This window comes from Austrofundulus limnaeus, unplaced genomic scaffold (assembly GCF_001266775.1).
Source record: "Austrofundulus limnaeus strain Quisiro unplaced genomic scaffold, Austrofundulus_limnaeus-1.0 Scaffold129, whole genome shotgun sequence".
NCBI classification, from domain to species: Eukaryota; Metazoa; Chordata; class Actinopteri; order Cyprinodontiformes; family Rivulidae; genus Austrofundulus; species Austrofundulus limnaeus.
The window spans coordinates 1,096,445-1,109,650 of NW_013952531.1; the positions used below are offsets into that span (position 1 = coordinate 1,096,445).

General features: G+C 36.9%; 3 protein-coding genes across 11 annotated transcripts in view; 2 read left to right on the forward strand and 1 right to left on the reverse strand.

Annotated features, from left to right (window-relative positions):
• Window positions 1–2,477, forward strand: part of mia3 (MIA SH3 domain ER export factor 3) — a 23,591-nt gene extending 21,114 nt beyond the window's left edge. For both annotated transcript variants that reach the window (XM_014015458.1, XM_014015459.1), the window contains 2 exons: window positions 621–999; window positions 1,828–2,477. In XM_014015458.1, the coding sequence (XP_013870912.1) occupies window positions 621–999; window positions 1,828–2,063 (615 nt within the window). In that variant the 3' untranslated portion in view covers window positions 2,064–2,477. The remainder of the gene's footprint in view (window positions 1–620; window positions 1,000–1,827) is intronic.
• Window positions 2,478–3,362: 885 nt separating this feature from the next.
• Window positions 3,363–11,143, reverse strand: aida (axin interactor, dorsalization associated; the record flags this gene model as incomplete). The annotated part of the gene is given in 10 exon segments (XM_014015460.1): window positions 3,363–4,914; window positions 4,990–5,107; window positions 5,184–5,306; window positions 6,506–6,628; window positions 7,771–7,874; window positions 7,992–8,055; window positions 8,140–8,194; window positions 8,466–8,519; window positions 8,639–8,705; window positions 10,808–11,143. Coding segments are annotated over 10 exon segments (915 nt in total). The 3' UTR covers window positions 3,363–4,814.
• Window positions 11,144–11,899: 756 nt separating this feature from the next.
• The window catches only part of rnf8 (ring finger protein 8, E3 ubiquitin protein ligase), a 9,908-nt gene continuing 8,601 nt past the window's right edge, over window positions 11,900–13,206 (forward strand). For 6 of the 8 annotated variants that reach the window (XM_014015461.1, XM_014015464.1, XM_014015465.1 and 3 more), the window contains exon 1: window positions 11,901–12,171. In XM_014015461.1, coding sequence (XP_013870915.1) covers window positions 12,049–12,171 — 123 coding nt within the window. In that variant the 5' untranslated portion in view covers window positions 11,901–12,048. Of the gene's footprint in view, window positions 12,172–13,206 lie in introns of all 8 variants that reach the window. The other 2 variants (XM_014015462.1, XM_014015463.1) reach the window with 1 other exon arrangement.

Sequence of the window (13,206 nt, forward strand, 5' to 3'; positions counted from 1 at the left end):
ACTAAACATCCTACAGTGTTTTTACAGTCTTTATTTTACAGTTAAAATAAAAGTTTATCAAATAAAGTCTAATGTTACAACTAATCATGGATCCCTTTTAATAAACTTGGCACATAAAGTAAGGATATTTGTGTTTGGTAGATTGTTTCTTTGTAACAAAGCTTCTTGGTAATAAATCTTATAGCGGGCACCAATAGAACRAGCTATTTATGTGTGTAACCCATAAATGCATGTTCCTTACAAATGTGGCTCTGTTTAAACAGGAAATTAACATTTTCCCAACAATATAAGATTTRTTTCCCAGAAGCCTTGTAACAAAGAAAATATCTACGAAACACTTATTTCCTTACTTTTTGTGCCGTGTGTGTGTGTGTGTGTGTGTGTGTGTGTGTGTGTGTGTGTGTGTGAAAGGTCAAGTGTTTCCTAAAAGGGTCTGATTTTTCACTTGAATCAACACTGTGTGGTAAACTGGTGACATGACTGATTCCTGCTTTGATGCACTTCTTGTTTGGGAGTAAACGATGTGGTTTATCCTCCTCACTGCACGACTAACATTTTAACCCATCAGAGTTTTTATTTGCACWCGTCAGATTTTCTCTTTTCCTCCATGTTGCTTTAAGGGACCTGGCTCCTTCCTAGTGTCGCCAATCAGAGACTCCTCCATGCTTCAAGGACCTCCGCCGGACCCGCTACTGCCCCCCGGCGTGCGTCTGCCACTACCCGGACCTTACAGATTGCCGAGACCGGGCCCTTACCAGCTCCCACCCGGTCCTCTTCCTCCAAACGTACCTCCTCCGTACCACGGTCCACCTCTGCCAGTCAACGGACACCCAGGTCTGCCCSSACCTGGACCCATGGGGGGAGAGTTTGGACCTCGACCCGCCAATGGACTTGTATTCCACCCCAGACCGGGCCCTGGACCAATAATTGATCCTCGGGGTCCTCCACTGCCACACTTCCGTCCCCCTCCACCTCATTTTGGACCAGTGCCACCACCTGGTACGTTTCAGTCCTGATGGTTATTCTCATTTTCTGTTTATTTTAAAGAAAATAATTTCAGATTTCGGTGAATTTTCTTTTATGAAGCAACAAAATGTAGAACCGTAAGCTGGTCTGAGTCATTTCCTGTTGTTTCTTTAAATATTACGTACGACAGGGTTCCTGCGGGTCCTTAAAAACTCTTAAAAGTCATTTAATTCATCAATCCAAAAATAAGGCCTTAATTAGCCTTAAAATGTCTTTAATCAGTCTGTGAATACATTATAAACAGGATGATTGTAATTCATCTCAAATATTAAAATAATTGGTAAAAATATTTTTTTTAAATATTCACATGCAGACATTCCCCTTTGACATCACTTCCTGTTACTTAGATGCAAATATCTCAACAACCGTCCATCTGATCAATGTGAAATTCATTTTGTAACATGTTAATGTTGTCATTTCAAAAACGCATTAACTGTTCTTACAAATTTTGATGTCACAGACACTTAAGGTTTTATCTACAGCAGATTGGGGTTAAGACCCCACTGTGGGTCCTAAAACTCCAGATTTTGGGTCGTTAAACTGACTGCTAATAATGTTTCTGCTACAGTTAGATCTGGATAAAAACAGTTGGTCTATTAGCAATATTTGAATACTTCAACCAAAAATACTTTGATTCATGAGTTTCTGCTAAAGTTTTATTTATTTATTTATTTGTCGTTTGTGTTTATAATGAAATTGGTGTTAAATTTAATTTCAGTTGGCATTAAAAAGTCTTAAATTCAACTTGCTTTAACCTGTAGGAACCCTGTACGTAAAAACATTTTTTTTTATCCCGCTCAGGTGTCCGTGGGCCTGCGGGACCTCGACCACCCGTCCCGCCTGATRTGCGCTTCCCAGGGCCACGAGACCACACGGGCCCCCCGGTGGACCCGCCCCATCCTGGCGACGCGTACAGCCAGGCCGCGCCCAACGCCGTCCAGAACTCAGCGGGCCCCCAGAGCGGCCCCGGTCAGGACCTGCACACGAGGCAGGAGCCCACTCAGGACTCTGCGAGGCCAGCGTTGGTCAAGCCTTAAAAACCCCACCAGCTGCAGCGAAGGAATCAAACCCACCTGCACCTCTGAACGAACAGGATGAACCAGAGCAAGTCCAAAATTAGGTCATGATTTTCATCTTTTTATTTTTATTAAACACAAACCAGGTCTTTAAAGAATCAGTCCGTTCAGTCTGTTGCCAGTTTTCTTAACAGCTTATTGTGCAAGAACACTTCAGTTGTGCTAAATCTAAAAAAAATATATATAAAGCAAAAGATTTTTTTAATGACGTATTCTGTGGAAATGATTTAACAGCAAAAGAAAAAAGGGTTTTAAGTTCTATCATTTCAAGAGTTGCTTCAACACAAACTGTAATGTGTCATTTGAAGGGCAGATGTATAATTTATTTTACTACGTAAACAGAAACTTTTAATAATAAAGAATGTAAACATGTCATTGACCGGCGGATGTGCTTCATATACACCCTGAGGCCTTCCAGAGGAAAGGACAGGAAATTACCTGTGAGATGATGCAGATTTAATGAGCTGTTGTTGGGACAGGCAGCGAAACTTTCACCACTTTTCAAGAACTATTAAAACTCAACAAACCCCTTTTATCCCACTCAGGTTTAAAATTGTAATTTACCGAAAATATGACTTCACTGTTGTCCAAAAACTGCCTTTTGTTAGCCACTAGCTACATATTTTAGCTAATTTTAAGAGTAAGTTTATACTGAGGACCGACACTGACGTAATTATAAATAAAAGCAGAAATATATAAATGGATCAATAAACAAATAAACTTAAAATGCACCAGTTAAACTTTAGTTTACAACAAAAGCAAGCACTTCCTGTGTCTTGGTTTTAAATTAAACTGAGGATCCATACAGATCTGCACATAGATCCTGCTACTTCCTGTCTGTTGACCAATAGAAGAGCTGACCCAAGAAGCTCCGCCCACCTTGTTTGAATAATGCGACAGAAAGGCATAAGGCAAAGTAAAAACAGGAGACAGAAATGTAAAAACACATGGAAATAAATTAAAAAGGAAAAATAAAAATTTAAAACAGTAAAATGTAAATTATGTTCTAAATATGTAATTTATTGGACTAATGTGAAAAAAATATGAAGGTCAATTAGATAAAACATGAGGTAAAGTACTTTTTATTTAATTGGTGCATTTTAAGTGTATATTTCTTTATTGGTCCTTTTCTATAATTATGCTTTTATTTGTAATTGCCATTTTCTGTCCTCCATAAGTTTACTGATTTAACTTTTATTACATTAGGATGAATTAACTTTATTGTTTCTCAGGTTTGAGAAATGACAACAGGCTGTAAAATGGATGCAAAACGATTTAATTTATAATTTCTGCTTTTTAGATGAATGATACAAAATACATAACGAAAATGAGAAAAATCAACTCAGTGCTACATGTAGATGTCTGAAATACGACGTTCTGGAATAAATTAAAGCATTTTTTATTAGAAAAATGTTTGATTCAATCACAACAAATTAAGTCAACGTGTCATTTCCTGTTTTAGGTTTTCTGATGTTACAGAAAAAGCCGATCGCCTTATGATGTTTAAAAATAACATTTTGACTATTTCTGTTCATTTGTCAGGACAGATACACCTTGAACAGAATGCAAAGAATCACTAAAATATATATATTTTAAAATCAGAACGATGTAACGTCTGAAGCAGTCAACACTGATTTTCTGCTTCAGATCATATAACAGGATGTGAAAAGCATTAATACTGAAAAAGGACATAAAATTCATCATGTGGTTATTTTTTATGACATTTACTGAGTATTTAAATACTTAAAAGTTCTGTTACAGTATAATTTTACTTCCCAACTTATTAAATCATACATAAAAAAATATGATTCAAACCCAAAGTGAACCAGTAAGAAGTGCTGAGTCGCTGCTTTTTTAAAGTTTTACGGTTTGAACAATAAAGATGGCTCTTTTTTTACCCTTTGTGAGCTTATTTGATCAGTTTATAAATTACAAAAAGGAAAAAAAAAGCTGAAGATGGAACAAAAATGTAAAAGAAATTAAAAATAAAATGTGCAAATACAGGTAAACAACAAGCTACAACTCAACGCTGAATTCCAGTTAAAATGTTGATTCGTGAGGCAACAGATTTAAAATAATTTTATGTTTTTAATCCTGCTTGAAATGTTTACACATCGTTCGTACGGCAGAAATAAGTCTTTTGAGACAGTGTTTACTCTTTTATTAGTCAGTCCCAGGTCCTCTGTTAACMCTTTAACCCCCAGCCTTTAGTGTTTAACAGTTTTCCATTAGATAACATTCACCCCACAAAACTGTCAACCATTAATAACAAACTTCCTTCATTTGTAACAAAAGTGCAAAAAAAAATCATGATTTTTTTTTTTCCAAAACGATGGGATTAAGGAGTTAATGTTTTGCTGGTTTTTATTCAAAAGTCCAGAGTCCAGTGGCACAAACACAAGCTTCAAATCCCAGAAATCTGTAAATGTGGAAGACTGAACATGAGGTGATTTTAAACTGATTTAATGCTACTTCATTTAAAAAATAAGTGTGTAAGGTTTTTGAGTTTCAACCGAAACAAAAAGCACTTAAATATMAAAGAAATAAAACTCTGAGCTGATGTGACAAACATCTGGATCAGTTTCTTCATGATGAATCCCACAGCCTTGATTTGGTATTGCTGGACGTCATGAAGAGGATGAGGAGGATGAGCGTTTTTTTTTTTTTTTTTTTGGCTTTACGGGATTCAAAGAGGCGACCGGAGTCGGGATCTTAGCTGTCTTTGTGTAGCGTCTGATGGAGGTGGAGATAAAGTGGTTTCTTTGTGAGAAGCTGCAGCTTCTTCCTCTTTAAGTCAGTCGGCTTCTTGTAGCTGAAACCCAACAAGGATGTAGGTTTTACTTTGTGACCCTGCTCATAAAATAAACAAACAAAAACAAACACTCACAGTTCAATCACGATGGGTCCAGGTTTGATCTCATCCATTTCCATGAAGGCGAAACATTTTGTGCTGGTGAACCTCTTTTTGGGCTTGTAGTGCTTAAATTCAAAGAAGATGGCTGCTCCTGGAGCGTAAACAACAACGTCGACGTTAAAGGAAGCCGTTCAGATGTTTAAAAAATAAACAAATAAAGCTATTACCTTTTGGTAGTTTCTCTACGTGTCTCTGAATCTCTACRTCCACGCTGAAGTGGATGTAGGTGTCTTCCTTTCGGCTAGCCACAGGGGTGTCCTGGACCGGGTTCACATCCACGCCGTTCACATCTGAAGGCAGAAAACACACAAATGTTGTTGAGGCGAAGACACAACATGTTTCTGAAACACAAATCACATCAAAGGACAGGACGAGAAACAAATCTGTTAGTGCTAGCTGTACGCAAAGTAGCAAAACTATTTAAATTAGCAAAAGGCTAGTTAGAACAATAAGCTAGTTAAAAGATAAAAGCAGCAAAATGCTAGCTAAAGCTATTAGAGCAGTAGCTAAAATGACAAAAAGCTAGCTTGAACTGCTAAAAGCTAGAAGGAGCAAAATACTAAGACGAATCCTCAAAGCTAGCTAAAAGCTAAATTGTAATACTTTTACTACAGCGATAAGCAGCAAGAGTAAAACTAAAAAAGCTAGCTATAAAGTATCAAAACGCTAAAAGTGACAAAAAGCTTTAAGAGACTAGTAGAACGGCAGCTAGAAGTTGAAATACCAAAAAACGTTTACTAAAAGTTATAAGTAGCAAAAGACAAACAAAAAACTAGCTATAAGATGAAGTATCAAAAGACTAGCTACAAGCTAGAAGTAGCAAAAGGCTAGCTAGAAGTGACAAGTTGCAGAACAGTAGCTAAAAGCTAAAAATTGCAACAAGTTTATTAAAAAGTTATAAGTACCAAAAGAGTAAATGTAACAAAGAGCTAAAATAAAGTATCACAATGCTAGCTAAGTGGAAAAAGGCTATTTTAAAAGGTAACAAGTAGCACAACAGTAGCTAAAAACTAAAGTTACAAAAACTACAAAAGACTAAAAGTAACAAAGAGCTAAAATGAAGAATCAAAAGGCAGCTACAAGCTAGCAGTAGCAAAAAGCTAGCTAGAAGTGATGTCGCAGAACAGTAGCGAAAAGCTAAAAATTGCAAAAGGTTTATTAAAAAGTTGTAAGTAGCAAAAGACTAAAACAAAAAGCTAGCTTTAAGATGAAGTATCAAAAGGCTAGCTAAGTGGAAAAAGGTTATTTTGAGGTGACAATTAGCCTAAAAGCTTAAGTTCCAAAAACTACTATAATCTTTAAGCAACAAGACTAAAAGTAACTAAAAGCCAGCTATAAAAAAGTTTTAAAGACTAGCTACACGTGGCAAAAAACTCTCAAAGCGACAACTAGCCAAACAGTAGCTAAAAATTAGCTAAAGGCTAACTGAACGCTACCGAATCATCATGAAACGTAAAGTCTAACAGGCTGTTTAAAACATCTTCTGGACCTTTGACGCTGATGGTGATGTAAGGATCGATGCACTGGCCGGCGTCCTTCAAACCAATCTTTTCTATCTTTATCGTGAGCAGCGTCATCCCAGGTTCTGAGGGCAGCCGAGGTAACAGGGTCCCTAAAAGGACAAAGAGGACACGTGAGTCAGGGCGTCTTTATGGTTCAAGAGTAGCCAACAAGTGTTTCTGTCACTTTGACTCATCAGCTGATGTTTTCCTGTTAAGATGAACAGTTTATAAAGCTACATTTCTTCATTAATAAAGCAGCTTTTGATTTATTTTGGTTCTTTAAAAGCTCAGAATATGATGTGTTGATCATGTTAGCAAACCAGTTTACATCCATTTTACGACAGGTTTCTTCCGGCTTTTTGTCACAACCAACTCCTAAACACAACAAGCAGCATTTTAGTTTAATTTAATATGAAAAATGGTTCAATGATGCTTCAAAAAAACTCACAGGTGCACGGTTACCTTAATCGTTTTAAGACAAAAACATGATGCTAAATATGGGGCGAGCCTCCATTAGCATCACGCTAACACCACAGAAACACTTTTCCAACATGAAATAAAAAACATTGATGCTAATTTTTAGCTTTTTTATTTTAATTTGTCACCGTTTCTTTGGAAAATAAGTTCTCTTTGAAAAAAATTTTTTTTTTACTAATTTAAATACATTTTTTAGGGAGGGGTAACCAATGCGTAACTGTTAGCTTTGCAGAGCGTTAGCACTGTAAAGCTAACAGGAAGTACAAGGAAAACCAGGTGGATTCGATTATTTTTAATATTTTCTATCTTTAAATTAAAACTTTTAATTTCTGCCTTTATATATTGATTACCAGCTTGACCATAAAACCATTAAAAATAAAAACAGATTATTTTGGTTCTTTAGCTTTTAGCATGCATCAAAACTTATTTTCTAAGTTCTGACTGCTAATATTTTTAAAAGGTAAACATCAACTAACAGAAGTTATAAACGTATATTTTAAAGTTTTTTTAAAGTATAAACTCCTCCTTGAACAAAGCCGAGCAGTTTAAGTGTAAAATTGTAAATAATTCATTTGAACTCCAGTCAAGAAAAACATTTTCAGTCACGTTTTGTCAGATCAACAGGTTCTGATAATAAAAAAAACCATCAGAGGATAAAATCTGACGTTGTGTGCAGATAAATCTGTACCTTGAAGCTGAGAACAGAAACACAAAACAACGGGACAAAAACACACGGGACGGAGCCCGACGCTAACGGTTCAAAGGCTCAGCGTACCGGGAGCCCTCGGCGGGAACGCCTCCGCCGCGCCGGCTCCTGCTGCAGCATCCTCCTCTTCCTCCAGCTCCAGGTTCTCCTCCTCGCCAGGAGCGAGGATTTTCCTGACGGAGGAAAGATCAAGTTATCTAAAATAAAAATAACAAATAAAACCTGATTGATTTAGAGGTTTGAAAAGCAGAAAGAAAAAGAAAAAAACAGAGGCGGTGGTGAAAATTTACCTCAGCGGTACCGGCTGGACGTCAAAGGGGAACTCTTTGTTGTAGGTGAGGATGTTCTTTATTACTGTCGATAAATAAATAAAAATAAAGAGGTTGATGAAAATTCAACAGAAACTCCCGTAAACCAGTGAAAACTCAGAAAACTCACTGGCTTCCAGTTTCTTCAGGTCTTCTAACTTGAACTCCTCCTTTGACTGCGTGCACTGAAACACACACATAAAAATAAATAAGAAATTGAAATGTGCAAACAGATAAAAACGCGCATTGAACGCAAAAACTGCAACAATAAAACCAGATTAGAGAGCAATAATATTAGAAATAGACGTTCAAGCTATAAATAAAACAGATGGTTTTATGTTGAGGAACGATGAAGTTGTAGGCTCTTTGCCACCAAGTTTTACTGATTGTATTTTATTTACTTATTTATTAACTAACATCAATTAGCTTTCGTACAAGTAAAAGAAACACACAAACCTGCAAACTGGCACTTCTCATCTCCAGACATGTTGCAATCTTTCCTAAGGTTTTCTTTAAATAAATTTAAAAAGAGAGAGAGAGAAAACACAAAAACATATGATTTGAAACAAAGCAGCATTTATTTATTTATTTATTTACTTATTTAAGTCATCGACAGATAAAACTGTTACCTTCTGCTCTTCTGTGAAGTCGGGGGAATTCKTTGACTGGACTTCTTTCTGCAGCTGTCGGGCTAAACTAATAAACACAGACGGATTAATGAGACGCTTCAAAAGGTTTGAGGTCCTGAAAAAGACCGACGCTGTCTGCACTTCAGTCCCCCTTCGTGTCAGCAGTGAGGGTCTTTAAATTCAAAATTTATAAGCWAAAATTGGGTCCGGCTGCCAACCGAGACGTGCGTTTGTTCGCTTACAAAAACAGCCGAAGTGACTGAAAACAGCTCAGCGGTGATGCCGTTCATAGAAGAGCTGTTTGGGTTTGAGCAGTCCAACAATTTTATTATGTTTACATTCAGATTTGTTGTATAAAGCAGAGGTTCTCAAACTGGGGTCCCGGGACCCCCAGGGGTCGGCGAGCTGTAACATGGGGGTCCACAAAAACATATAATAAATTATTAACTAAAGCGTTGGCATTTTCTGCAAAAATGCAGCGTTAAAGCAGAATGATTTTTACAGAAAAACTATTTAAAATGGTATAAAAATTGGTTGTAAAACAGCCAAAAAAAGAGCTGAAATTAGCAGGAAAAACAACTTAAAAAGTAGCTGAAAAGCTGAATCTAGCACAAAGAAGCAGAACGAGCACGTTTGCTGAATTAAGCAGTAAAAAGCTGAAATTATCACAAATAGCTAAAAAGTGGCACACACATTTTTTAGCAGAATAGCTTAAAAGAGCAGAAAGAAGCTAAAACTGTCAAAAAAGAAGCTAAAATTAGCATAAAGAATATAAAAAGCAGAAGAAAAGGTGAAAATTGCAGGAATAGTTCAAGTATTTTGAAGCACAACTCCATTCATTTAACGTAAACAATGCCAGAAAAAGTTAAAAAGTACCAAATAACAAAAGTCACTGCCTGAATGTGCTGAAACAGCTAAAAGTTTTGATACATAAATTGTTTAAAAAAAGACCAAAAATCTATAAAAATGCACTGTTTGATATAGTTTAGGATAAACTTAAACGTCTGATAAGTTTCAGTGTTGTATACAGTACCTCAAAGTGATACTTGAGTAAAAGTACAAGTATCTTATCATAAAAATACTTTGGTAAAAGATAAAGTCTCCTCTAAAAATATTACCTGAGTAAAAGTCTTAAAGTATCTGATATTTTTTGTACTTAAGTATCAAAAGTAAATTTCTGACACAAAATCTACTTAAGTATTAAAAGTAAAAGTACTGAGTAAAAGTGAGCAGTTAGATTTTCCAAAATGACATTTATTGGGAGGTGACTTCTCCAAAAACTATATTTTCTAACAGCGTGCAGCTGTGATGGGTTGTGTACAAGCTAATAGTGTGTCAGAATGGTATATATTTATACTTCTCATCCAAACACAATTAAATTCACTCTATCCAGGAGACACAGTTTATCAGGAGAGGATTTTTTAAGTAATAACTCAGAATAAAACTGGAGTAACAACTTTCTACTTCTTACCTTTTTTAAAAATGTAGTGAGTAGTAAGTACAGATAATTGTGTAAAAATGTAATGAGTAAAAGTAAAAAGTACGCTGAAAAATAATTACTCAAGTAAAGTACAGATAAGCAAAATTTCTACTTAAGTACAGTAACAAAGTATTTGTACTTAGTTAYTTTATAACTGACAGGTTTGCAGTATTTAAAGGTTGTCACAGTGAGCTGTTCTGCGCCCCCTTCTGGTCAAAAAGATAATTGATTTATCTTCTTTTCAACATGAGATTCAAACTGTATTTTCAGACATGAATCTTCAGGAAGGAGCTGATCACATCCTGAAAGAACCTGCACAGAGCCTGACCCCCCTGTGAGCAGCACAAAGCTGAAGCCCACCATAACAATGAGAGGGTGGGGCTGACTCTTTCCCAACACTCACAGGGACACACTGGCTCCTTTTTCACGCTGTGAAACGCAAAACACGCAGCTCCGGATGGGTTTTATCCGTGGATGAAAATCCTAAAAGGCTGCCTCTGCAGCAGATGCCAGCCCACGTCACGGACAGGGAGTTTATTTCCTGCTGTGAGAGATGACAGCTAACTCCTGGAGAAACCCTCATCAGGCTCAGGAGCACAAAACAAGCCGCCCCCTCCCTATGATGAAACTATGATGATCTCAGAAAAAATATAAAATATGTTTAAAAAAAAGAGACACAGTGAACTTACATTTGGTACTCATCTATAGCCTCCACTATCTGTCCCCACGAGTCAAAGTCTGTGCCTTTCTTAAAGCTGGCGTGCCATTTCTGAACAGTCTTGTTGACATCAGACATTTTGGCGGGGCGGATACTCGCGGCGCTCTCAGGGCAGCATAGCCGGGGAGGAGATTCATCTACGTGGGGCTTTCGGCGGTGGCAGCAGCGTCGTCAAAAAAAAAAGCCCCCGCGGGCTAGCCTGCAGTCCAGAGACGCACACGGATAAAAAAACCGGTGACACCCTTGACCAAGCCCTGTCTGCCTGCTCCAACTCTGATACATCCGCCGCAGACCGGAAGTCCCGCCCGCCCGGCCCGGAGCGCACACACAGGGTGCGCTCGTTTTACGACGCGAGGTCGCCCGGCAAGCGCGGGCTCGAGTCTGAGGAGCAAACTGCGACACTTTTATTTTCATTTTCCACACTTGATGTGTATGGAAGCCCATTTCCGCCACCCTGATAAAAAACAAAACTTGTATTTCATTACCTATCTCATAATTATGAGTATCTCATAATTATGAGATAGGTAAGTCATAATTATGAGATACTATCTCATAATTATGAGATACTATCTCATAATTATGGACTTAGCTATCTCATAATTATGAGATACTATCTCATAATAATGAGATAGCTAAGTCATAATTATGAGATAGCTAAGTCATAATTATGAGATAGTATCTCATAATAATGACATAGCTAAGTCATAATTATGAGATACAAGTTTTATTTATTTTTTATCAGGGTGGCTGAAATGGGCTTCCATAAATATGCATAAATGACGTTTAAACTAAATACGGTTGTCAAGTCATGCAGCCTAGTTGATTAGTTGTTGAATTTTGTCACAAGTGGACCATTTGTTAGTTTGTTGTGAAGAGATGGACCTTTCTAATTTTAGACTATCACATCGTGATTTTGAATTTTTTGGATTAAACTAAACAAAATAATAAATGTGCAACTTTTAAAGAGGTAACTCGCTTTTCTGAACACATTTACAAGCAGCTTTACGTTCCCCGTTTCAGTAAACGAAGAACCGCGTGTCTAAAAAGCTTTTACTTTGAAAGCTAACTCGCCTTTTTCCGGTTTGCCCGCCCGGGTCTGTCCCACTGGAAGTGTTACACTGTTAGCAACTAGCAGCTAATATGTGACGCCGGAGAAGCAGCCCGACAGCGAGGAGTTTTAGCTGAAAGTGGCCTCTGGCAGCATGAGGTAACATGGACGGTGAAAGCACGGACCCGTGTGCGGCTGAGGAGGATGGATGTTCCGACGCGGAGGTTCTGTGTCTGATGAGAGTCGGAGGAAATTCTGGATGGCTCCGTTTGTTCGAGAACACAGAGGTGCAGTTTTGGTTGTTAAGCTAACGAATAACGCTAGCTCAATTTATAAACAACTAATAATCTCCACGTTATCGTAAAATATCTAATTCAACACTCAGATTAAACGCCTGTTTGATACAATGTGTATTTTTTCTCAACTTTATTTGTCAAAACAACATTTACAAGAAAGCATATGTCAGTTATGTACGAATACAAATCATGGAACAGTATAAATTACAGAACAGTAAGATTAATAATATAAAAAACGAAGCTAGATAAAACAAAAATTAAGTAAAAAAAATTAAACCAAGGGTTTAGGGGTCCATAAATACATTTAACAGTACAGATTTCAATAGTTTTAATAGCAAGTTTGTTGTCAGAGTTTTTAATTGTTTGAATGTAGTATTTAATTTTATTGTAAAAAGCAGTAAAACAAGGTTTCCTTTCAAAATATTTGGAACAGTGTATATGATATTTAGCTAAAACCAGTAATAGATTAATAAGAAATTCTGGATTGTTACAAGTGTAATTAGTGAGACCAAGTAAGACATATTCCCAGTAAAGAGAAAAATGTGTTTTTATATTATTGTGTGTGAAGTTACAAAGTTTTTGCCAAAATGATTTGACGAAGGGACAATGCCAAAATACAGTTAATGTCAAGTTCTTTCTTGAGTCTAGATTGTATGAAGGTTTTTGAAGGGAAGATTTTATGAATGATTTTATAGGTGACTTCTTTAATTTTGTTAGTTATTAAAAAATAGTTTGAAAGAGTCCAGACCTTTTCCCAGGATGTTTTATCCATAAAACAGTCCCAGTGTTTGATAATATCTGGTCGTGTTCGTAGTTCCTTCTGAAAACGAGAACGTATTAATTTATTGTTTTTACTCATTTGACCATTTAAGCAGATTTTCCCTATAGTATTCATTTCTGGGGATGCAATAGAGAGGTTATGTTCGTCAATCCTTGTATGTCCTTTAAATCAGTGGTTCCCAAACGTTTTATCTTCTGACCCACAAAGTGTCCAGGGCAAAAACTTGTGACCCCAAATATTACTGG